We start from the raw sequence: 25,691 nt of genomic DNA on the forward strand, positions 1-25,691 counted from the left end.
GGGCACCCTTGAGCTGGGGGCAAGTTGGGCTCTGGCACTCCTTGCTCATCGATGGAGGACAAATATCTTTGTGACAGAAAAATATTTCATTTTATGTGGAGTTTAGGAGAGGGGGTAGGACATGGCAGGGGGGGAGTTCAGTTCCTCAGTGCTCTTTGAGGGGTGGCTTTGAATTCACACAGGAAGAGCAACATCAACACCATGAAAACCAACACAAATATGGAAATTCACCACAAACTGCATTTCATTTACAAGAGGAAGAGACAACATTTCCAAAATTCATGGAGGAGTTTCAGCAAGTGTGTCAGCTCATCATAAACTGCATTTCATTTACAAACTAAAGAGAGAACATTCCCAAAATGCAGGGAGGAGCTCAGTGTGTCCACTCACCATAAACTGCATTTCATTGATAAAAGGAAGTAGAAAACATTTCCAGAATGCAGGGAGGAGCTCAGCAACTGAGTCAACTCACCACAAACTGATTTCATTTACAAGAGGAAGTGACAACATGCCCAAAATGCATGGAGGAATTTCAGCAACTTTGTCAACTCACCATAAACTAATGTCATTTACAAAAGGAAAGTGAGAACGTTTCCAAAATGCAAGGAGGAACTTCAGCAAGTGTCAGCTCACCATAAACTGCATTTCATGTACAAGAGGAAGGAGAGAACATTCCCAAAATTCATGGAGAAACTTCAGCAGGTGTCAGATCATCATAAACTGAACTTCATGTACAAACTAAAGGCAGAACATTCCCAAAATACAGGGAGGAGCTCAGTGTGTCCACTCACAATAAACTGCATTTTATGTATAAGAGGAAGGAGGGAACATTCCCAAAATTGATGGAGGAATTTCAGGAAGTGTCAGCTCACCATAAATTACATTTCATTACATTACTAAAGACAGAACATTCCCAAAATACAAGGAGAAGCTCAGTATATCCACTCACCATAAACTGCACTTCATGTATAAGAGGAAGGAGAACATTCCCAAAATGCAAGAAGGAACTTCAGCAAGCATGTCAACTCATCATAAATTACATTTCATTTACAAACTAAAGAGAGAACATTCCCAAAATACAGGGAGCAGCTCAGTGTGTCCACTCACCATAAACTGCATTTCATGTACAAAAGGAAGGAGAGAACATTCCCAAAATACATGGAGGAACTTCAGCACGTATCAACTCACCAGAAATTACATTTCATGTACAAACTAAAGACAGAACATTCCCAAAATACAGGGAGAAGCTCAGTGTGTCCACTCACCATAAACTGCATTTTATGTACAAAAGGAAGGAGAGAACATTCCCAAAATACAGGGAGGAACTTCAGCACGTATCAACTCATCATAAATTAAATTTCAGTTACAAACTAAAGAGAGAACATTCCCAAAGTGCAGGGAGGAGCTCAGAGTCTCCACCTCTCCTCCAGGAGGAGAAAACCTTTCCCTCAGTGCCAGCCCCACCTGAGCAGGGAGGATCCCCCCTCCAAGGTCCACACCTGAGCCAGGTGTGCACTCACCAATCCTCAGGGCATGGGGGCTGGCCCAGATCCTCATCAGCCACAGCAGAAGGAGCACCAGAGGCGCCAAGACACGGAGCATCTTCCATAAATCCTCATGGAGCCCTGTGGTGGTCTGGGCATGACATAACTCTGCAGGGAGACACAAAACACGGCTGTGAGCCCCTCTGCTCCCCCCCAGCAGCACCACTCAGCTCATCCAGCACCGGAGACAAAGGCTCTATTTACCCGAGGAGGAGGAAGCTATTTACAGACTATGAATTATTCAGGGATTGGAATCAAACTGGGCAGAGAGCTCCTTGCAAAAAAAAAAAAAAAAAAAAAAAATTAAAAAAAAAAAAAAAAAATAGAGAGAGAGAAACACGAGGAAAAGTCCAAATATTTCATCTTGGCATTTTTAGCGTTTCAACAAAAACAAGTGGAAATCAATATTGAGTCACATCTCTGACTTCTATTCTCACTCGCACCCCCCCCCCCTTTTTTCTTTCCACTCAGAGCAGCCTGCAACTCATTATATAATACTGACTGCTGATTTTAGGAGGGGACAAAACATTTTCATAGCAAAACGTGATTTGAGGGAAAGGTTTAGGAGGCAGAAGTCACTTGGGCCTCACACCAAACTAGAAACCAATTCCTTGCCACAATTCCAGTCACCTCCTTCCCTCCCTTTCAGGAACAAGAGGATTCAGAAGAATTTCAGATTCTAAGAGGATCGTTTTTTGTCCTCACACAAGGTCTCACCACCCAACCACACAGAGGTCCAAGTTGCAAAGTCAGAACAGCAGCAAAATGAAGGGCAGGAGGTGGAAAATTCACCAACTCATCATCAGCACAGATATTGGCACTGGCTGTCCCACAGCAGGCTCCTGCAGCACAGCTAATCAAATTTGTAACAAATACCATTTTAAACAGCTTCATAAAGGGCAGATTTTACTTCATAGAAAAAAAAAAAACAAAAAAACAAAAAAACCCAAACGGTTGTCTCTGGAGTTGATAAAATTATCTCCACAGGCAGCAATGTCCTTAAATGCTGACTTTGAGTGTTTCATCTGTTACCTTATCTCTCCCTTCTCCAGCTTGCTGGCAAACATTCTCACCCTCTTCCATTTGTCTCATTCTTGGGCCAAACACCGAAGTCCTGACACAGGCAAAGTCTTTAATCTGCCTTTGAAGTTACCAGGAGTTTTGTCCCTGCAAGACGCAACCTTTTCCTTGCAATTTTCCAATTAATCTATTTTTAGATTACATTGAAGGCTTCCTCCAGCTTATCTCAGCACTCTCCACAGGGACCATCCCCTTTCACAGAGGGGAAATGCAGAGACAGGGCCACAGGAATAAAAATCCAGGCAGCTCCAGGGTTTCTCCATTCCCTGGGGTTTGATCCTTTCCTGCACCACGCCTCCCTTGGGATGCTCCCACCTCCAGCTCTCCCTCCTGCATCCCAATTCCAGAAAATTGAGGGATCTCGTGCTCAGCTGTCAGCCAGACATGGGAAGAGCATCCCGATTTCAGCTCTCTCAACCCATTTTAAAAAGCAAGAAACTCCCCAGAAAACACCTGGAAAATCATGAGCCACCTCTGTGAAGGGCAAACAGTAATTTTCTCAATTTTTTCCCTCTTTTCAGTGGGAGTTCCAGAGTAATTCCTGAGGAAGAGAAGCCCTAAAAGGTTAAGCACATGGGAAATTGGTTACTTAGAAGCGCTGGCAGTGGCAGAGACAGATTGCAGAGCAACATATCATTTGAGCACTTTGAGGCAGCTATTTCCAAACTTTCCAAGATATTGACAAAACAGCAGGATCACGTCAGGCTCACTCGCAGCCCGGAATGTGGAGCTGGATGGAGCTCGTGGAGCACACACAGACACACAAAGATATTCCCTCCTCATGGAAAAAGGGATGGGGAGGGCAGGACAGCGAGGGCAGCTCGAGGTTTGCCACACAAAGACTTTCCCTGTGCTCAGTTCTGCCTCTAAAGCTGCTCCTCGACACTCACAGTCCTGTTTTCATCCTTTTTTAGGTCCTTTTAGGTCCTACTTCTTGTACTGCTACCCCCAGGGTGCTTTCCTTGCCAGCCCCTGGTGATGAACAGCCACAACTCAATGAAATCTGGTAGGGAATGTCAGACCAGGACCAGGGCAGGGAAAAGGGGAAAACAAACGCCTCAATTTCCAGCCAAACAGGAGGGAAATGCTTCCTGAAATTCGAGGAGTTTGGAGTTTGCATCGCCATCATTCCCTGCCAAAGCTCCATGGAATCACCTCAAGGAAGGACATGGAGAGGCTGGACAATGTCCAGGGAAAGAAAAGGAGGTGGGGAAGGGGCTGAGGGAGCTGGGAAGGGACTCAGATGGAGAAAAGGAGGCTCAGAGGGGACCTTGGGCTCTGCACAACTCCCTGACAGGAGGGGACAGCCAGGGGAGATTTGGGATTTCTCCCAGGGAACAGGGACAGGAGGAGAGGGAACGGCCTCAGGCTGGGCCAGGGCAGCTCAGGGTGGACAGCAGCAGGAATTTCCCCATGGAAAGGGTGGGCAGGGATTGGAACTGCCCAGGGAGGTTTGGATCCCCATCCCTGGAGGTGTCCAAGGAAGGGCTGGAGGTGGCACTCAGAGCTCTGGTCTGGTGACAAGGTGGGGATTGGGCACAGCTTGGACTCCATGGGCTGGGAGGGATTTTCTAGACTCAGTAATCCTGTGAACCACCAGGTTGAAAGGAGTGGTTCTCATTTCAGACTCTGCCAACACAAAACTCACAAGGAGCAGCCACTCCTGTGGGACAGGGGAAAAGCTCCTGGCACTCCCTGCTCTGAGGACAGACCCCAAAGCTGCTCCTCCTGCTTGCAGCCTGCTGCAGAGGCCGACAAGGAGATTCCCAGAGCTGCCTGTGCATCAGCAGCCCGGAGTTAAGAGCAGAGCTGAGCAATAAATCCAGGGCACCCGCTGAGCTCTGCTCCGGCAGCGGCGGGGCTGTAATTACCTGGGACATGGAGCACAGGGGGATGCTGCTCCACCTCACACATCCCCCAGCCCTCAGGAGGGCTTGGCTTTTGGAGCACGGGCCCAGGGAACGGCTGTCAGCAGGAGAAATGAACCTCGGGGGCTGCCAAAGTGCAGGAAACACAGGATCCTACAAGCCGTGCCCATGGAGCAGCTGGTGATGGCAGAATACCTGGGGAGAGGAAGACGAGGATGCCTCCCCACCTGCACAGATCCTGGGATTCCACACTGAGGATAAGCAGGGGAGGAGAGGGAGGATTTTCCTCCTAGCCCAGCATCAAAATTACTCTCAAATGGACAAAGATGTGTTCCAGTCCTCTGCATCTGCCCAGTCCCCACTCACTGCCTCCTCCCTAAATCCAGGCACCGAAGGTTGGTGGGCACAGTTCAAACGCCCTCACTGTACATTGAATTTCCCTTGCTGAGCTTGTCATCCTCCCAAGCTGCCTCCCAGCTGCAAGGTGCATCTGTCTGCCCCTCATTTCCCCAGGAGATGCTGTCAAACAGGAGTTCCACCCAGGTGCACCAGTGAATTGTGGCCACAGCTGAGGGATCCACTCCAGTGCAGCCCCAAATTCCACTCACAGAGGGAGGAGGAGAACTTTCCTTCGTGCAGCACAAATATAAAACCTCAGAAAGCCAAGAAAACCCTGAAGAGACAAAGCTATTTAGCAGCTTGCCACACTAATTCTCGTGCATGTGAAGATGACTTATCCCAGACTCATCCCTCAGCTGGCTGAAAATAAATCAAACCAACTTCCCCTGCTGAAGTTTCCAGCGAGAACATGTCAGGAGCTGAGCATTCACAGCTCCTGCTTTAGTGGCTCCTCTTTTCTGTTCTGACAGCAGGCTGGGAGAGCCTGCTTGATGGACAGCTGTCTGTGGAGCATTCCCAATCTGCTCCCCCCCCAAAAAAAAAAAAGAGTGGGATGGCTGGGAAAGAGTTCCCTGGGTCCTTCAGGGTGGGAGGTGCCTTGCTGAGAAGTTGCTGCTGCATCACGAGCTGACCCCTGCATGCAGCACAAATATGGAATTCTTTTCCTGCAAAGCATCCCTCTTTTTTTTTTTTTCTATTTTTTTTTTATCTTTCAGCTCTGGAAATTCAAGAGAATAAAATAAATCAGGGCTATACTGGAGAGTTTTGTGTTCTCTCTGGAGATAAAAGTCTCTAAATACCAAGCAGAATTATGGACGATTTGCCTCCGAGAGGGAGCAAGTTGCTTCTGAAACTACTGATACATTTTTAATGACTGTGTGAGCTGGTGCTCTTCTTCACTGCTATCACCACAGCGTCCTGCTATTTGGAGATTTCTGCAGAAAAATTCTTCGACAGTAGAGCAAAAAGCCAAAAGGCTGAATAAAATGTTAAATCACTAAAAGAAAACCCAAAATAAAAACCCTCTACTGAAGCTGCCACAGAGGTAAAGAAGACATCCCTGAAAAGCAGCCACCTCTCTGCACAGCCTGACAAGGACACCCAAGGAATCTGCTGTTATTTCATGGAATTGTGGGGTGGTTTGGGTTGGAGGGGATCTCAAAGATCATCTCCCATGGGCAGGGACACCTCTCACTATCCCAGGTTTTTCCAACCCAGCCTTGGACACTTCCAGGGATGGGGCTCCAACTTCTCAGGGCAACCTGTGCCAGTGATTGCTGCTCACACCTCCAAAAATGCCAGCACCCTGCAGGACCTGGTGCTGCCACACGTGTCCCCAGCAGGATCCACACAGGGCTCAGCATCTCCAGCTGCCCTGCAGAGCAGTGCCAGGCACAGGCTTCCCAAAATCCCCAACGTGCAGCTTTTATCCCCGTGCAACCCCACAGTGCAAACCTCCCCCCCCCTCCACGCCTTCTCCTGCAAGCTGAGAAACCACAAACACCCTGGAAAAACCTGGCAGCAAATTCCACCTTCTCCAGGCAGATTTTTTTATATTTTTTTTTCTTTTTTTCTTCCCCCAAGCAGGAGTTTGGAGGGGGCTTTGGTGTTGATGGATCTCTCCTTGCCTCACCAGAAGCTTGATGAATGGTGAGAAAATGCAGCTTGAGCAAAGCTGGAGTAATCCTCACAGCTGAGACAACAAATTTAACAGCTGCAGAGCAGCAAGGAATTGGGGAAAAACTGTCAGGGAATATCAACAACCAACTTAACAGGGCCTTTTTCATCCTTTCGACAGGCAAGGAGAGCTCTTGCCTTTTGTAAAGCTGCTTTTGCAGAAAGGTTTGGGTTTAAATGGACCAGGCAGGAAGGGAAGGACCTGAAAAAAAAGCATTTCAACAAGTGGCTGTTGCTGGGCTCCAAAAAGTGTCTCAGGGGGAGGGGAGAGCTCCACTGACAGCCTGCCCCGGGGCCACAAAGATGTAAGTTCAATTAAACTGAAAAATCACTCCATTTAAAGCCACCACCAATATGTTTCACTCGGCAAAAAAAAAAATGCATAATTAGCACGGGTAAATCATTAGCACGAGGTATTGTCGCAGTCAGAAAAACCTCTGGGAGGCTGAGGGAAGGATCGACATCTATAAAGAGAATGAATGGCTGGAATTACAAATTTGAAGGGGGGGGAAAAAAAATACAAATTAATGTTTGGGTGGGGTGTAAACCCTTCACGCTGCGAGGAACTGGTGAATTCCCTATTTCTGAGGGCTGGAAGAATCAGCCCTCGGGGCAAGGCTCCTCACACAGCCTCTGGAAGCAGCCAGTGCTTAAAAAAAGACACTTAACAACATGAAGCAGAGCTCGGTTCCAGTCTGGCAATTTCTATGTTCCTATAAAAACCACGTCTCGGTTTTTTTTTTAGATTTCATCAGCATTAAAGAGCCTGTTTGCTCACAGCCACCCCTCTCTTTGTCCTCACACCAGTGGCAGGGATGGATTTAGCAGGGTGAGAGACAGAGCTGTGGTATCTCCCTTCCCCAGGTGTCGGGGGATGAAAGGAACCTTGGGCTCCCCATCACATCTCACCTCTCCAGGAGAGCCAGCCAGGTAACACCAGAGCAGCTGAGAGCCCAGGGAAGGTGATATTAGTGATAAACACCTGCTCAGCTGATAGATAAAATGGATTTTTTACTTTTTATTTTCATTCCCCTAGCTGTGTTCTCTTTTTTTTTTCCCTCCCCTCCACCCTCCGTGACTTCCAGAAAAAGAAGCAAGAAAACTTCAAGGAGAAAAGAATTCTGGAGGCAGTGAAGCAGAAGGACGAATGTATTGCTGACATTTCTCGTTGCTGTGGATTATTTTCTTTAACTTTCTCTCTCCCCAGCCTTGAGTCCTCTCATCTCACCCTTCCCAATCCTCCCCAGAATTAGCAAAGCCTGATCAAATTCTCTATCACTGCTTGGAGATAAAAAAAGCAGCGTGTCCCCATCCTAATTCCTCACCCGGGCTGGGCTATCTCAGAGTGAGATTTCCCCCAGCACCATCAACCTGTGAACACAGGGAGACTTCAGTCACAGGACATCTTTATTCCATTTTCCTCTCCTCCACAAGTTTATCACAGGACCCCTCAGCCCTCCCAGGCTCAGGAAATACCTGAGAGCTCTGCTGGCCCAGAGGAGTGAATGATGAGAAACCTCACCTACCCCACAAAAGTCCCATTACAGCATTAAAAAAATATAAATTATTGGCTGGGGCAGCTCACTTGATCGTGGGAGTGGGTTTGAGCTGTGGGCTCTGTTTGGGAATTTAGGCAGTGCCCAAAATTCAACTTTGCCACACTGCAAAGCCCTGGGACATCCAGGAGCTCTGCCCTTCCTGCCCTGCTTCAAACCTTGCACAAAGGAAATCCTGTGGCTGCTGAGGAAACACACAACGTGATGGATGTACAGAGCACTGGGAGTGAAAAAAAACAATACCTGAATTTGGGGGGTTGTTTGGTGTAACCCTCCCTGACAGAAAAATACCCCAATATTTGGAATTATGGGGGTTTTTTTTGTGTAACCCTCCCTGGAAGTAAAACTCACCATTATTTGGAATTGTGGAATTTTTTGGTGTAATCCTCCCTGGCAGTAAAACACCCCAATATTTGGAATTATGGGGTTTTTTTGGTGTAACCCTCCCTGGGAGAGCCACCTGAGCCTGGCTGCTGCACTGGATGATCTCCCCCAGCCTCCTGGTGCCTCTCAGAGGATGCTGCTCCAGCTGCCCCATCCCTCTGCCAGCAATTCCTGCTCCTGGCAGCAGCACAGCCCCAGTTTTGCCTGTGCCTCAGCCCCCTCGCTGTTAAACTGGTGAGCAATGATTTGCACCTTGCACAGAGGCCCAAACACCCCACATCATGTCAAAACCTCCCTGGCTGTGACCATCCACTGATTAAAAAAAAAAAACAAAAAAAACCACCAGGAAAAGAGAAAAGCGAGGCCATGTGGGATTCCCTCCCTCCCTCCCTCCTCTGGTGCCCACGATTTATTTTTATTAACAAACAATAGCAGTTAAAAGCACCGTGGTCTCCCATGGTGAGGACTGTGTGAGACACTCGTAGCTGGCTTGGAGCTGTTATGTGAGAGGAAAAATCACCACCAGGCTGGGGAAGAGGAAGGGAAGGGTTTGTGCCAGCTGGGAAGGACAGCAAGGTGTCATTAAACAGGGGCCACAGGTGGCCACAGCAGCTCAGCTCCTCTGATGCCACAGCCAGCACCTCAATCCTGGGCCAGCACCCCAAATCCTGGACCAGCATCCCAAATCCTGGACCAGCACCTCAATCTATCCACGATCAGCATCCCAAATCCTGGACCAGCATCCCAAATCCTGAACCAGCACCTCAATCCTGGACCAGCACCCCAAATTCTGGACCAGCACCCCAAATTCTGGACCAGAACTCCAAACAATCCTGGACCAGCACCTCAATCCTGGACCAGCATCCCAAATCCTGGACCAACATCTCAATCTATCCACGATCAGCACCTCAAATCCTGGACCAGCATCCCAAATCCTGGACCAACATCTCAATCCTGGACCAGCACCCCAAATCCTGGACCAGCACCCCAAATCTTGGACCACTCTCAGCACAAAACACAAGGCTGAGGGTTGTTTACCTCAAATAAAGACTCTGAGCAGGTCAAAAATGGTTTCTAAAGAAGGAAGAAAATTTTTGTTTGCCTCCTCACCCCTGGCAGGCACAAACCCCTCATGTGCAGCTGCTTTTTCCTATCTAAAGTGGCTCTCCTGACACATTTTATGCCACATTTATTCAGCAGAAAACTCCGGCCCTCTCTGCAGACCTTCACTTCCATTAAACACCTCTGGTGAGGGGCAGAGCAGAGTTTGCACTGCAGACAGGAGTACAGGAGGGGATTTTTGAGAGGGAAATGCAAAGTGATCTCTCCAGCTGAGGTGGCCTGGGGACACTCTGAGGTGAGCAGAATCTGAGCTGCTCAACAAGTCTGCTTGCAAAGATACCCTGAATAAATGAGCACAGCCAGAGCCCTGGATTCATCAAAAGCTTAACCAGGAAAAAGGTTTTAAATCAGCAAAGGTCTTACACTGAGAAATGGATAAAAATTGAGTTTTGGAGTCTGGGTTTTGTTCCAATAGGGAAGAAACAACCGTGGCTTCTTCAAATGGATGTTCCAGAGTTGCCCCATCCCTGGAAGTGCCCAAGGCCAGGTTGGACGTGGCTTGGAGCAGCCTGGGATGGTGGGAAGTGTCCACAGCTTCAGAAATTTAACACAACATCTTTCCCTGGGCAGTGCAAGATCTGAGTACCCATTGGCATTAAACCTTTAATTCTTCCAACCTTCTTGCCTGTCTCTTATGAAACCATGCTGTGAGTGCACAAAGTGGATGCAAAACCCACTCAGGGTGTAAAACTCACTTTTATCACATTTCAAGGACTGCATTCAGAAGATGCTTCAAAACACCCATTTTTTTGACGTTTCCTTGCACTCAGTGCATCACCTTTGAGCACAGCAAACAGAGCTGATTAGAAACACATTTTCCCCTCCTTGAAAGCCACAACTTTTCCAGTTTTGTTTTGCTAAGTGGAAACACTTTTGAGAACCTGCTCTCAGCCATTTGGCTCGCAGTGATCCAACCTTCAACACACAAAACTTCCCTTTTGAAGGAAACCTTCAGGTCTGAGGCAGTTCCCCCCACCTCTCCAAAGGCTGCTCTTTTTCCACGAAAAAAGAAAAAAAAAATTTCCTTTTAGGAAAAAAAAAAAAAAAAAAAAAAAAAAAGGCTTTGATGGAAAATTTTCAGCTCTCTCAGAAGAAAAGAAACCCAAGGAGCACAGAGCCCTATTTGCTGTTAGTGAAGAATTGCTGCTACACCAACGAGGCTCTTTACACATGAAGGAAGTTCTAAAATATGAATCGGATCTGTGAACATCTCAGGAGTCTAGAGGGAGAGAAAGCTCTTAAATGCATCAACCTGATCTCTGGGCTACAGAAAGAAGATTAATCTATTTATTTAACTTAGAGTCCCTGGCAGATTCAAGAGGGAGAAAAAAGGAAAACAAAGCAGTCTCTACCAAATCAACCTGCAAGAAGTGGTTTATGGCCAAAAAGCCGGATTTGCTTCTTTTTATTGCTGCCAAAACTCTAAGTGAAACAAATAGATTAATCTCCCATCTATCACCCAAAGAACATTTTGATCCATCCAAGCTCCAAAAGTCTGGATTTTGAGGATAAGAGGAGGTAGTTTGTGAATGGCTGAAGATGATATTTGTGTGTTTTAATGGAGTGAGGATTGCTGGGGGTGCATTTGGATGACAGGGAGCATATGCACAGGGAAGGAGGTGGGAACGAGGACAGATGCCAAGCTGAGAATAGGCACAAAAAAGCACAGGGGGGATAGGCTTGGGGGCAAGGGAGCAAGGAAACCTGCAAAACTGATGGGATAAAAGGAAAATACAGGAGCTGGGAGATGCTCGTGCAATGGCACAGCTGCACACAACCACCAGATGCAAAAGAATAATGCAGCAATAAATAGTCTTGCACAGGAAGGCAGAATCAAAGTCCAAACTGGTATGTGAAGTTGCAATTAAAGGCATTATTTTGCATGAGAGAAGCTTTTAATCTTGCTTATAGCAAAAGTGACAAGAACCAAAAAAAAAATCAGGCCAGAAAACCATGGGTTTGATTAATTAACAGCCAAAAGCACCAATTAGGGGTGCAGTGCTCCTGTGTTGCTGAGATGAAACACCCAAAACCCAGAGGGATGGAGGAGAATGGGCAGCCCTGGCACTTTTCCTCTGCTTGTTGTACCCACACACCAAATCCCACATAAAAGAGGAGAATGCTGGCTCTAGGGGAAATACCAGCCAGACAAGGGGAGGACTCAGGGGGGTTTTGGGTTATTATTTGCTGACCTCCCTCCCTGGTGAGGATGTGAGCCAGAGGGAATGGGATTTGCTTTTAATCCAACAGAGATTCCCTGGCTCAGCAGGAGGAGCATCCCCAGAGCAGGGATGGGGAAAGGACAGGAGAGAGGCAGTGTTGGCTGACAAAAGGAAATTTCCTCTGCTGCCTGTCGATACATTGCTGGGCAGGAGACCAGACAAATCTCACACTCATCCTTGGCAAGAACCTGCTCAGCTTCTCCCCTCAGCACCACAACAGCACAGAAAATCCACTCTCAGACATGACTTGTCTCCACAGCCTTGGCTCTGGCACCTCTCAGTTTCTCACCACGCTCCCCTCCCTGTCTCATGGCCTTTCGTGGGTTTATTTAAGGCTTGGGGAACTTTTTGCATAACGAGAAATTTGGGCTCAGAGCAGCTTGCCTGGCGAAGCAAGAAGTGCTTTGGAACCCGGCACCACTCAAGTTTCCTAAGCCTGGAGATAAACTCCTTTCTGCCTGCTTTATCCTTTGTTTCCAGTGTCTGGCCACTTCACAGCCACAATTCCAGGGCAGCTCCCTGTGGTTCTGCCTGAGTTATTCACCATTTCTCCTTTTTGCTAAGGGGAGCTTGCCCAGACAGAGCAGGAGATCCCAGCTTTTCTACACTACAGGTGAGTAGAGATCCCCGAAAGTGCTAATGGGGCTTGCACTGCCATAAAAACCACGCCAAGGACAGACCTGAGGAAAACCCCACAGCCACAAAAACTTCCAGCATTAATCCTGCAGCCTGGCCCAGCAGAAGCTGTCCCTGCCCAAGGCAGGGGGTTGGAATGAGATGAGCTTTAAAGTCCCTTCCAACCCAAAGCATTTTGTGATCCTGTGCTTCAAAGGGAGGCAGCATTTGAAGAGCCAAGCACGGGATAAATCTCACAGGCACTTGGGGAGGTTTTACTCCTCTGTCTCTCGTGTCTGCAGTGTGGTACAAGATGAGGAGTGACACCACAGTCGTGGCCTTTCTCCAGACAGCAAAGATCACTTGGCCTCGTTAACAAAGCGTGACACAGAGCCCCACACAGGCCCAGGACGTGGCCTCAGCACGAAAACCAAATTTGTTCCCTGAACAAATCCACCGTGCCCACCTTGCCTCGCTGCTGCTCCAGGTCGGCTGCACTCAGGCTGGCCGTGCTCCTGGCTCAGCAGCGTCCCCAAAACTGCTCCCAGAGTGCTCATCCTCATCAGTGATGTCCAATTTCCAAACTGAGCAAGGAGCAGCCCTTCCCAGAGCTGGCTTTGCAGTTGTTCTCATCACTGGCTTAGCATCAATTCCGGTTAAATGAGGGAAGGACAAAGTTATGCCCGAGCTGAGCGCTCTGAAAAGCCTCATCACATCACATCACTGTCCTGCAGCTCTGGCATAAACTGTGCTCATTAACCAGGCTTAGCCCAACTCTAATGTTTGCATCTTGACCTATAATCCACCCAGACCCCAGCACCACGTCCTAACGCAGCTGTCACCCTCAAGCCCAAAGTCACAGCCTGTCTGGCCAGATGATCAGCAATGTGACACCCTGGATCTGCTCTTGCTCATCCAGACACTTCTGCTTGTGTCTCCACAGCAGAAAAAGAGGCTCAAGCAGCTGAGCTTTCAGCACCCACTTCTGTGCCCATCCCTAATCAATGTGGACTAGGATGGCCAGCTCCCAGCCAAATGCAGGCTCATAAAAAACTCCTGGCTCCTCTGAGTTTCATGAACCCCCAGTCTGCTAGAGGAAAGATTTCCTCACAGAGGGAAGGGCTGCGTGTTTAGCTCGGCTCCCATCAGGCACCAAGGAATCCACCAGGGAAGGATGTTATGCACATCCTAAATGTGGGGAAAATCATCAATTAGAGCTTGCTGAGCTCAGCCACGAGGCACAAACAACTCTCCAGGCTGCCTTAACTCCCCAGCTCATGGGAACCACTTGGGTTTTATTCCCCCACCCTGTGGAATTCGCTTCACCTCAGCCCTGCTCCAAGCAGAGGGAGTTTGGAGTGGCTGTGATTCAGCACAGCTCATTTTGAAGCAGTCTGGAGCCCAGCAGGCTTCCAAACTCTTCCAGGAGCCACCAGCCCAGCTGATTGCTGCTGTCTGCTGTCAAATGGCAGCCTCTGAGCATCCCCCTTTCCCTCAAAAAGAAAAGCTGTTAATGCTAAAATCCACATTGTTCCTTCCCAAAAGTAGTTTCCATACTGCTGGTGGGAGAGAGCAGCACTGGAGGTGGAGGAAGGATCTTGACCAGACCCCCAGCCTGAGCTGGAGCAGCTTTTCCTTCCCTCCACCCTCAGCCTGAATCAAATCCCAAACATCGGGGGCCATTCTCTCTCTGCCACCCCCAAAAATGCTGCTGCTCCAACAACAAATCCTCCAAGAGCTCAGGGAGATGGTGACCTGTTATTAACAGAGCAAGGGCAGCCTGGTGTGGGCAAACAGAGCCTTAAATCAAAAACAAAAGCTGCTGCCAGCACCTTGGTGGTTCCTGGGGTGGAACAGTCCCTGCCCTGAACTCATAGGAAGATCTCTGCCCCCACCCCTCGACCCCAACAGCAGCTGGGATGAGAACACATCAGGAAGGTTATTCCCCACCTGGATTTCAGCCACTGAGCTGGGCATCACCCCTGGGGCCTCCAGTTCCACCCCATGGCACAGCAGATGGGGATGGATATCATGGAATGAAAATGGAGAAAGGCACAGCCCCAGCTCCTGCAGGGACACTGCACAGGAGCCTGGCCAAGCACAGGGCACAGGCTCCTTCTCCTCCAGCAGCAGCTCCAGCCAGGGAATGCAGCAAAGAACGATCGGTGCAGAGAGCCTTTGACACATCAAGGGGAAAAAAAAACCCAGAAAACAACACTCTCAGCAATAAACAGAACATAATTTGCTGTTCCTGAGACAATGGATTAACTCTGGCCCCCGAGTAGGCTCAGATTCTCTGTCCTGCAGGACCTCTCTGAGCAGCACTTCCAAGGAGCTGCTCATTAGGGCTGCAAACACCCAAAAACCCTTCAGACTTCAGACCCAGCTTCTCCCTGAAGTTCACTGCCTGCTCCCTCTCTCCTGCACGACTGCAGCCACCCAAGCCCCCTAAAACCAGAGTTCATCTCTCTCAGTGTGGATGTTTATCCCAACAGCTCCCTGCTTGCATTTGCCTCACCCTGATGCCTCCCCGAGCCTGGCAGTGCTCATCAGGAAAACTGAAAATAGAAGCAGCTCACCTCCTGTGCTGCCTGCTGCAGCCAGGTTGATGAGTGCCTGTCCTTTTATCCCTGACTCCCACCTGAATCCGAGCATCCCCCTTTTCCTCCCATCCCCATGGCTACCAGCACTCTGTGCCAGCTGCCTGCCAAAAACCCCTCCTGGGGGAGGAGGCATCAGTGCCTGCCTTCCCCTGCTCTGAAACTCATTCCCTGCTCTGAAACTCCCTCCCTGCACTTCTCCCCCCATCTCCCCTGTTTCTCCAAGCTGGTTGTGTTTTTCCCCGTGCCCTAAACTTCCTTGGCAGGGTTTATCCTCAGGACATCCCTGCAGAGGAGCACGGTGCTGTTATCCAGCCTGATGTGCCAGAGGGGGCACAGAGCCCCCCACAAAGCCCCCACGCAGCCAAATCAACCTCGGGACCACCAGAAAGGAGGGGGAGAGACACAGCGAGGAAAGTTTGAGTGGGAAATCCCTGGTGCTGCACAGCTCCTGGCTGTAGGGACCCAGGAAAGGCTCCTGGGTTTACTGAGCCACTGCCACCCTCCACCACAGCCTGGCAGCTGCAGGAGTGACAGCAGCTGGTTTCCCATGGCATTGGAACTCAAATCCATTCCTTGGTGTCAACTCCACCAGCCTGGGCCACTCTGCTGCAGTCTCAGCCCAGGAGAAGCTCAGAGAGGAGAAGAGAGGTGGCAGAATCCTGGTCAGGAAGAATTCCTGCACTGAAAGGGTTGTTGAACATTGCAAGGGCTGCCCAGGGAGGTTTGGAGTCCCCATCCCTGGAGGTGTCCAAGTGGAGGTGGCACTCAGAGCTGGGGACAAGGTGGGGTTTGGACAGCTTGGACTCCATGGTCTGGGAGGGCTTTTCCAACCTAAATGTGGGATTCTAAACCTGATTCTGCACAGTTCTGCCCCCAGTGCTTCAGATTCCTGCCCTGCCCATCCCGGAGAGGGGCACAGGAGGCAGAGACAGGAATATCAATGTCCGGGGAAGAGGAGGAGTTAAAAACACTGAGCATTCAGAGCAGGAAGAGGCCACATTTCTGCCTAAAAGCCAGGCTGGAGGCAGGAGCAGAGCATCCAAGTCCCAGGGAAAGAATGGACAGCCTCCAGATCCCTGGATTTATGTCAACCTGGAGACCAGACAAGGACCCATTAATTCCTGAGCTGTCCAAGCAGGAATTGGATGAGTGACAACTTCAGCACAGAGACTACAATGGCCCATGTCCCCAGGGTGCCCAGGAGAGGATGCTCCAGGAGAGATCCCAATTCCCCACACCCCGCCCTCCTCCCGTTCCCAGCCAGGAGCCCTCTCCACCCCCGTGCCTTGGGCAGGGCTGATAAAGGATGAGCCTGGCAGCCCTGGAGCCTCTGCAGCCTCCTCCTCCTCCTCCCATCCCGTCCCTCTCTGCCCAGGCTGCTGCCACTCAGGCAGGGATTGCTCTCTAGGGAGGGATGTGGGGCACAGGATTTGCAAATCCCTCCCTTGGAGCTGACAGCAGCCTTTCAGCCCAACAACAGCTCAAAACGCTGCTGAAGAGAGATATTTTTATGAAAGCTCCCCCCTCTACTTTCTCGAAATCATTCCAAGCTCCTTTTCTTAGGCACTTTGAAATAATTAAAGTCTTCCATCAAATTATACTGAAGATCTCTATGAAAAGCCTTTAATTTCCATTCACTTAATGTAACTCCATCCACCAGATGAACTCTGCAGGGGGCTCTTTTTGTTTGGGGTTTTTCTTTTATCCCATCTCTTTTTTTTATTATTTTTTTCCCCCCCTACTCCTTCTCCTAAAACATCACGCTGGGAAACTTTAATTTGATTTTAGCCTGACTGGAATTTTGGGCTGTGCCACATCCTGCACAGCTGCAGTGGGAATTTGGAGCTCTCCATAACATTTAATCAGCTCCTGGTGGGCAGCAGCAATGTCTGAGCGTGGGGTGGGGATGTGAGTGAAGCCTCAGAGTGAGCAAGGAACCAGCAGCAGAATCTCCCCAATCCATTGCTCCCTCCCACAGGAATGCTGGGATAACAAAACGTCCTCCAGGCAGCAGAGAGGGGAAGGTTTCTTATTTTATCTAAGTAGGGGCCATTGCCAGCCTGACCTTTAGCTCAGGGAATAAACAGCAGGGATTTTCCGGTGGGCAGAAATGGCTCTTTCCACCCCGGTGACTTCTCCAGGTGATAAAGCTCTTAGTGAGAGAGAGAAGTTTCCCAAAACAGAGCCAACATCAGCTCCCCAGTGCCAGCTGGGAGATGCTGGGCAAGTTTGTGCCACGAGGCCACAGCCCAGGGCACAGCTCAGGATGTCACCAGGGCTGTGTGAACGTGCAGAGAATCCCCCTGTGTGTGCCACCACCTCTGGCTGCAGCTGTAGGAACCAAACCTAATAGCAGCCCCCCCAAAAAACGCGGATTTTCCCCATCGCTCCTGCTGTAGCAGCCCAGGCACTTCAAAGCCTCTTTGCCTTTGCACAAATGAAGAGAATCTGCTCCCCAAACTGTTCGGGCCATCTGTGCAGCATCTCGGGAGGGGAGAAAACAAACAGGGAGAGCAGGGCAGGCACGCAGAGCCCTTTCCCCCCCTTTGTCCTGGTCCAGCCCCTCCCAGGGTGATGGAGAAGCTGAGGGAGGCAGCACCTTGGAACCAAGGGAATCCAAGGAAAAAAGCAGAACAGGAGGGAAGGCTCATGCTCCTGTCCAACAGAGAATTTCCCTGAGTTTTGTGGCTTTTCATGGCTTTATCCCTGCTCCCACTGGTTCTGACCCACTCTTCCTCATTGGGTGTCTCCTGGACAACACATTTTCACATTCTCCTTTATATAAAGGAGACAGAAAAAATGAGAGTTAGGTCTTGGCACATCCCTGGGTTGGTGCAGAATGGCTCCAATGGATCCATGCAAGATAATACAAGGAAAAAAAAGCCCCACAAACTGCAAGAAATAGGTTTTAGCTGCTAATAACTGAGAGCCACGGGACAGGAAACAGGGATAAGACAGAGGCACGCAGAGCTCTGCACCCTGAGAGAGGAACCAGAGAGGCACAAAGGGATACAGATGCATTTCAGGAGCAGGCAAGGTGTCCTGGTGTAATTCAGCACTTAAACTTAGTTTGTCCATCCTGAAATGAGGATTCTGTCCCAAAACCAAGATAAGAGAAGAGGTGCCAGTGTCCCTGGGACTGGGCAGCCCTGCACACACCAGTGTGACCCTATCCATGGCCCACATCCCAAACCAACCTCACATCTCTCTCTTTCCCAAGGCCTTTTAGGGAGCTGTAGAAGCTTTGACATCCCCCAAAAAAACCCTCAAAAAGTTTGCACCAAGCTCTGTGAGCAGTCTGTGAGAGTTACAGCACTGGCATGTGGCACTGCCAGCAGCTGCTCAGCACAAGGGAGAGGATGATGATGATGATGATGATAAACTCATGTTTGATTTTCTCCAGATGCTGGACATGGGGTTCAGAGCCCTTTGTGGCATCCCATGGAAGCCACCAGGCAAGGAATGATGCAGGAACAAGGGGAATAAAGCTTGCTGACCTTCCAAAAGAGCAGGGCTTGATTTAGTAATCACAGCAGCAGCAAATTCCAGGAGCTGGGAAAGGCTCCTGTGAGGCAAAACCTGACACTGCTTCAGGACACCGAGATTTCCTCCCCAGCTCTGCTGCTTGGCCAAACTTTCTCTCCTCATGCATTAATTTTACCACCTGTACCTAGTGAGAATAATGTCACAGACCTCTCCAGCAGAGGTGTCAGGATGAAGAGTGTTCTGCAAGGCTCATACATCATCATTAGCTCTGGCCAGGAATAACCCAGGTGCTGGCAACCTGGAGCAGCATTTTTTTCCAGCTGCACTTGGAATGTGTTTCCCTCCTTCCAGCCCACACCCTGCTCCTTCTGCCTAGCTGCACTTTATTGCCGTTTTTTTGCACCACGGAAGCACCCCAAAGGAAATCATCAGGGCTCCTTTGTCCCCAAAAATGATGCCTTGGCAGTCAAATCAAGTCCTGCTCTGCACAGCAAAAGAAAAGACAGAGAATCCTGGAATATCCTCAGCTGGAAGGGACCCACAAGGATCATCTGAGTCCCTGCACACCATAACCCAAATAAACCCACCCTGTGCCTCAAAACCCCAAAACAGAACAAGAAGACGCTGCCACCGACATTTCACACCCAAAGCCTACAGACAGTGCTTGCAGAAAAGCCGAATATTTAGCAAAATGAGGAAATATCAGCTTTCAACAACATCCCCACAGGGATTTTTACCCTGTGCTGGAGCAGCTCAGCCATTCCCATCCCCACAGTGGGACAGGGCATTGGAAAAGTCTCTCCAAGGGCTGGGTTAGGCGAGGTAAAATTCCCTCTGCAAAAAAATCACTTCCCTCACCCCAAAGCAGAGCAGTGATTCACCAGATGAAGAGACTCTCATAATTCTCCTCCTGACAGCTCAGGACAAGCAACACAGCTCTGGTAGCATCAGGTCAGTGCTCTGCCTCAGAGCTGGGCCAGCACAGTGGGGATGAAGGTAATTAACGACGTGGTGGTAACGAGGCTGTTTAGTCATCCCCTGTGCCGCCAATTCATCGCTGTCATCTGCAAAGAGAGAATCAAAGCTGCCAGCAGCGGCTCTGGAGCTGCCTGCTGGCCCCACACGCTCCTGATGGGCTTTGGAGAGGAGCTGGAGTGGCCAAAAATCCCCAAATCCACCTCCAGACAAACCCCACGTTGGCACCAGCAAGGAGGTGACGGGCGCTAGGAGCCCTCCCCAGCATTTTTCCATCCTCACATTAAAAACCAAAACCCAAAGACTGTCTCTGCTCCCTCTTCCAGAATCCAAAAGGGATTTTCCAGAATCCCACAGTGAATTCAAGATCACAGGATAACACTGCAATAATGGAATTTGCACTGGAAATGTAAATGCACTGATGGAAACATCCTGAAATATCCTCTCCTCCTGATGGGAACCAAGGAAAAAAAAAAACCAAACAATCACCACAAACAAAATTTCATTAAATGGAACTTGAAAACTCCATTCGGGTTTGGACCTTCCACAATCTTGATTTTGTGAGAATACAGAAATCCAAGAAAAAATAAAAAGAAAATCAAAGAATTGATTTGGGTTGGGCAGCACCTGATCCACCAGGATTTGGGTGAATACAACGAGGATCAAATCTCAGCCAGCAGAAGCCCCATCAAAACATGACCCTGAGTTTTACACGTTCAAGGGGGGGAAAAAAAAAAATCACAATTTTATTCCCATTATTCTCATTTCTGGCTCTGCTTGGGGCTGGAAGGGGGAATATCAGAGCTGGACAGGAATTCTCTTCCCCAGGAAATCCCCTCCCAAAAATCCCAGCTGCTCCTGCAAGGGCTCCCAGGGGCAGCATTCCTTCACTGGCAGCCTGGGGAATCCTGGAAAACTGCCTGCTGGAATTTCCCAAGGGTGCACCCAGCAGCAGAGCCTGAGCCTCGAGGCTCAATCTGTGTGGGTGAGGAGCTGTTGGTGCCTGGGACTGAGCCTGAAACAGCCAAAACCACCCCCAATCCTGGGCTATCCACTCCACAAAGGCATTTTCAGCCCTGAAAATGCCCTGTTCTCTACCCCTAAATAACTCCCTGGCTCTCCTTCCCCCTCTGTAAAATCAGATTTATTCCCTACGAGGGGTTTTGGCTTTGGTACTGCATGGATTTATCCAAAGGAGCTTCCAAAATGTCATTTTGTTTATGCCATAACAACCCTGCCAGTCCCAGCCTGGATTCAAATGTTGCTACAAGGAGAGAAGATGCCCCCAGCCCCTGAGGGCACCCATTGACTCCCTCTGTAAGGAGATTTGGCAGGGAGAGACAAGAAACAGCACCAAAAATTGAATTATCACTATCAAAAAATAAATAAAAATTGCCATATATCCCTACAGAGAACTAGATTTAAGGTGGAAAATCTGTTTGTGTGCAGAACACATGTTTGTGGATTTGACAAGAGGCAAGGCACAAACATTCAGGTGTGTGCTTGGAAAACATTTCTGTACCCAGATTTTGGGCTTATTTCAAAAGGTTCAGGCAAAGAAACAAGTAATTTCTTGGATGGGAATCACATTTTTGACACCAAAATTCACCAAAACCCCAACTCTGGGTTGATTCCAGCCTTTGCAGCAATACCTGAGAGCAGCCCAATCACCCAGGTGAGTTACTGCTCCCCTGACACTGCATCCAGATTCTCTCCTCTTCCCTGTCCACCTCCATTTCTATCACTATTTTATTGTGAACATTTGTGGTTTAATTTCCACCTCTCCTCTACCTTTTTTTTTTTCCTTCCCCAACACCACTAAAAGCTGGCAGGTTTTAAAATCCCCGAGTATCTCGACGAGAGGAGGGCTGGAACAGCTCCTTTGGGGACAATGGATTTGATTCTCCTGCAGTGTGCCCACAAAGTCAAACCCAAATTCTTCCTTTTTATAGGAATTCATTCAAAGCCTATTGATCTGAGCCTTCATTCTGCTCTTAACAGCCTGAGCTGGATTTCTTTTATTTTTTTATTTTTTTTTTTTTAAATCAAGGTTTCTAAAATGACATTCAAGTCTGTGCCTTTATGTTTTTAACCAGCCCCTTTGCTCCTCCTTGCCCCAGTGCTGCTTCCCACATTCCAGCTCCATGGCAAAACCCCACAAACCTCCCCAGATTTGTACCTTGGCTCCCCCCACCACCACAGGTGTGGTTCCTGTGGAATCCCAGGATTATGGATGCTGGAATTGCTCCCTGGGAGTCATTACCAGCCATTCCTAAGTTGGATCTGGGGACTCCTTATCCCCTGAATTATTCTCTGGAAGCAGCTCCTGCAATCTGCTGAAGGCTTGCACAGCAGGGCTCACACTTATTTATGGATGATGACAGTGAGGATTTACTCTGCCTCAGGTGTGGAACAGGAAATTCCACGTGGGAATGGTTCAAAGGGCATTCACTGGCTCCTGCCTGACCATTCCAGGACAATGGAATCGCTGATGCACCCACGGGATCATCCCTTCAGATCTCCAGGTGCCAGCAGCATTCCAAACTTTGGACAGTGGCAGCACAATCCTGACAATTCCAGAGCACTGAAGGATCTCTGGAGGACTGGGAAATCTTTATCCATGAGCAAAAAAGGACCTTACAACACCTCCTTTAAAATTGTTTCCTTTACAGTTAATAATCAAAAATATGGGTGGTACCCAAGCCTGGACAGCTCCTGGAATTCCCTGACCCATCTCCATTTTCCAGCCTGTTATTCCTCACCCATATTCCCACACCCAACGAGTTTTGCTCAGGTGTCACACCAGATAAGCTGCCCAAACTGGGGGATGAGAACCCTCCTCTCACCCATCTCCCTGCAGCACCAGGCAAGCTGCAGACCAGCAAGGACACAGCCCCCAAAAATGGGGATGTGAGCCCGGGGGAGGCAGCAGACAGACAGACAGACAGACAGACACGGAGCAGCGAGCACCAGGCTGCTCTGAGCTCACCAGCACGGCCGGGAGAAGCAACAGCCCCGGATTTCTGGGCAGGCTGGAGTGCCTGGGGGAGCAGGAGGTCAGGCAGGGAGGAGCAGCAGTAAATCCCGCATCCCACCACAGCAGGACAAGGAAAAACTCCTGCTACACCGACCTGAAACACCCCCTGGTAACCTCCCTCCGAATCTCAGCTCTGTCTGTGACTCCTCACATCTGCAGCTCTTTTGGGCTGGGTTATTAATGGGAGATTAATTAAAGAGCCAAGGAAGGAGGTTAACACACAGCACGGGAAGGTCACGTCCACAGCCACGGGACTCTGCTCCGAGGGCAGGGACACAGCCAAGAAACCCAGGAGCCTTCACTGGAGCCCACGAGCATCCAGATAAAACAAGAGTTTTATGCTGGTTTCATGCAAATGCATGGCTTAAAGGCAGATAAAAGGGAGAGGAGGCAGCAAGGACAGCAAAAATGTGCCAAGTCCTGAAGGGAAAAGACATTTTGCTCGTTTTAATAAATAAAGCACATTTCCATTCATTCAGAAAGGGGATAAACACTCAGCTTGCAGAGCAGGAATTACTCCAGGTTGGTTCCTCCCCTCCCTGTTTGGAAAAACACTCCAGAACTGGGGCTCTTTTTCACCCAACTGGTGGGAACAGCAGTGCCAGGTGCTATTAATAGGAGCTGCCTACGGCCTGAGGGAGCTCTGCTGCTCTCACCAGGGCTCTCTACCCATTCTCACATTTCATTTTCATTCATTAAAGATACAAAAAAAACCTCAAAAAAAACCCCCACTTTCAAACACACTTAATGAATTAACACATAGATACTTCTCCCCCTGTCGCTTTCCCCTCTAACGACTTTGCCAAGGCAGGAAAATAATAATTCAGCTGAGGCCAAGAATGGGGGTTAAGAAATGTTTGTTGTTTTCTGGCTGTTTGTTGTGCTTAATTATAGACGTGTTACAGCTCCCGTGCCCGCCTTCCCCTTCCTGCAGTTACATAATCAGCCTCCAGCACACGTCCCACCCACCACAACAATATTCCCAAAGAATCATTTCCCCGAGTTTTCTACTCAGAGGAGCAAAAATGAGGATGCCCATCAGTCTTGCTGCCCGTGGAGAGGGGCTGGGATGGCCAGAAGGGCTCAGAGGTGTCTGTAACAGCTGGAAAATAAAATAAAAAAACAAACTTCCAGCCCTGTGCTGAGGTTTTATCATCCATAGGGTTGTGGGTCTGCCCCCTCCTCCTCGAACAGCTGAGGCTCAAGGTTTGGAGCATCAATGTCCTGCCTTGCACCTGAAGGGCTTTTCCAGTTTACAACTTCACTGTCCCTGATGATTTATGAGAATTTCAACAGATCTCACACTTCCACATGAGCACATCTAGGCACTGAACCAGATATTCTTCATTACAAGAAAAAAAAAAAAAAAAAAATCACACACTGTCCATCATAAACAACCCCAGCCAAAATCCTGAGCTGAGGGAACAATTCCAATGTCACCACACAAAGTCACACTAAAAATAATCCATCTCCAACACACCCAGAGCAACAGGTGAATGCCAATGGTGTGGAATCACTGAATGGCCTGGGCTGGAATGGATCTTAAATCCCATTTCCTCCCACCACCCCTGGGTGCTCCAACCTGGCCTTGGACACTTCCAAGGATGGGGCAGGCACAGCTGCTCTGGGAAAAAACAAAAATATTAACTAATATCCCATCTAACCCTACCCTCAGATTGAAATCATTGCCCCTTCTCCTGTCACCACATACTGGAATTAACTGGGATTGTTAATCCAGTGAACTCAGTGGAATTGTTCAGAAACAGGAGACTGAATCTGGCTAAGAAAGGGACAGCAGGAGCTGCGAGTTTCCTGGAAAACAACGAGCCTGTTCAAACATCTGCAACAAAACCAACTTTGGGGTGACTTTTGAACTCTTCTAGAGTGCAGAGACACAGAATTAACCCTTTTGGTATTGACTCGGATGTCAGTGCTCCCCAAAGCCCTGCCTGGATGTGACCCCTCTGGAAGCAGAGCTTTGGGAAAACGGCACAGAAAAGAAGACAAGAGCAGGGTCGGGGCTGCAGCAGCAGCCAAATCCACAAGGTGATAATCCTTGGAAGGGTGAGGAGCAGCCACAAGGAAGAAGAAGCAGAGGTGGCCCAGTTTGGGCTGGCAGCAGCCCAGTGAAGACAGCCCAGCCCCAGGCAGGGACAGAGGAGACTGATCTGTGCTCCTCACATGGATGCTCTCAGAGCCTCCAGCAGCCTCACAGATTCATCAAAGCCCCGGCCTCCAGCCAAGCTCCAGTCACAGGAGCCATTTATCACAATAATTAAAAAAAAAAAAAAAAAAGAGAGAGAATTACAAGGATTCTGGAGCCATCAGTCAAGAGAGGGGAAAAAGCTTTCCCTGGATTCTTCTTCCAGCTTTCCTCCACCAACAGGTGACAGCTCCAGGAACCTGGCACATCACTGGCCTTTCTCTCCTCAAATCTCCTTCCCTTTGTGCCTTTTGTTCCAGCCACCCCATCAAAGGGGAGGGAAAATGTTTTTAAAAAAAGGGATTAAGACATAAAAGTTTATTGATTGATTTAAAATCATGCTTTGAAACAAAACCCTCTGGATTGGAAAGCTTGTATTTCACCATGGGAAGGGATGGTGGAACACAGGGAACACACACAGAAATAAACAGCCTCGTCTCAGAACATATATTTTGTCTTCATTATGCCCCTGAGAAGGTGTTAATATACAATGTACAACGTATTAATCACCCCTCTAACTTCCAAATGCGAAATGCATCATTAACATTGATGGTGTTTTCAATTAGTTTGCTGCATGGGAAGGAGGGAACAGAGACGGGTTCCCTCACTAAATTTGGTTGCATCCCCAAAGAGTGGGGACCATAAAGAGCAGCCTGGGTGAAATTCCTGCTCTCCCCATCCACGAGGGGCTGCTGGCAGCAGGGAGGCTTTTAATTGATGTGGCAATTAGGAGAAGGCAGGGCTATGGCTGCGTCTGCAGGCAGCCTGGTAATTTCGAAGTGTAAATTTCCAGGAGTGATTCAAGTGCTTTGGGACAGATTTTCAAAGGGTATCAGCCACCAAAAGAGGCAGATAAACACCTCGTGGGATTTGTAAGAGCCCCTCAACCAAGGGCCCCTGACTCCTGTTGATACTTTCAT

The 25,691-nt window shown here is 49.0% G+C and overlaps 1 protein-coding gene across 1 annotated transcript in view; it reads right to left on the reverse strand.

The window, feature by feature from the left end:
- The window catches only part of GRIK4 (glutamate ionotropic receptor kainate type subunit 4), a 179,454-nt gene that overhangs the window by 116,655 nt on the left and 37,108 nt on the right, over positions 1–25,691 (reverse strand). Inside the window, exon 2 of the mRNA XM_014890454.2 lies at positions 1,521–1,652. Within this exon, the coding sequence (XP_014745940.1) occupies positions 1,521–1,602 (82 nt within the window). The 5' untranslated portion in view covers positions 1,603–1,652. The remainder of the gene's footprint in view (positions 1–1,520; positions 1,653–25,691) is intronic.

This window comes from Sturnus vulgaris, chromosome 23 (genome assembly GCF_052056855.1).
Source record: "Sturnus vulgaris isolate bStuVul1 chromosome 23, bStuVul1.hap1, whole genome shotgun sequence".
NCBI classification, from domain to species: Eukaryota; Metazoa; Chordata; class Aves; order Passeriformes; family Sturnidae; genus Sturnus; species Sturnus vulgaris.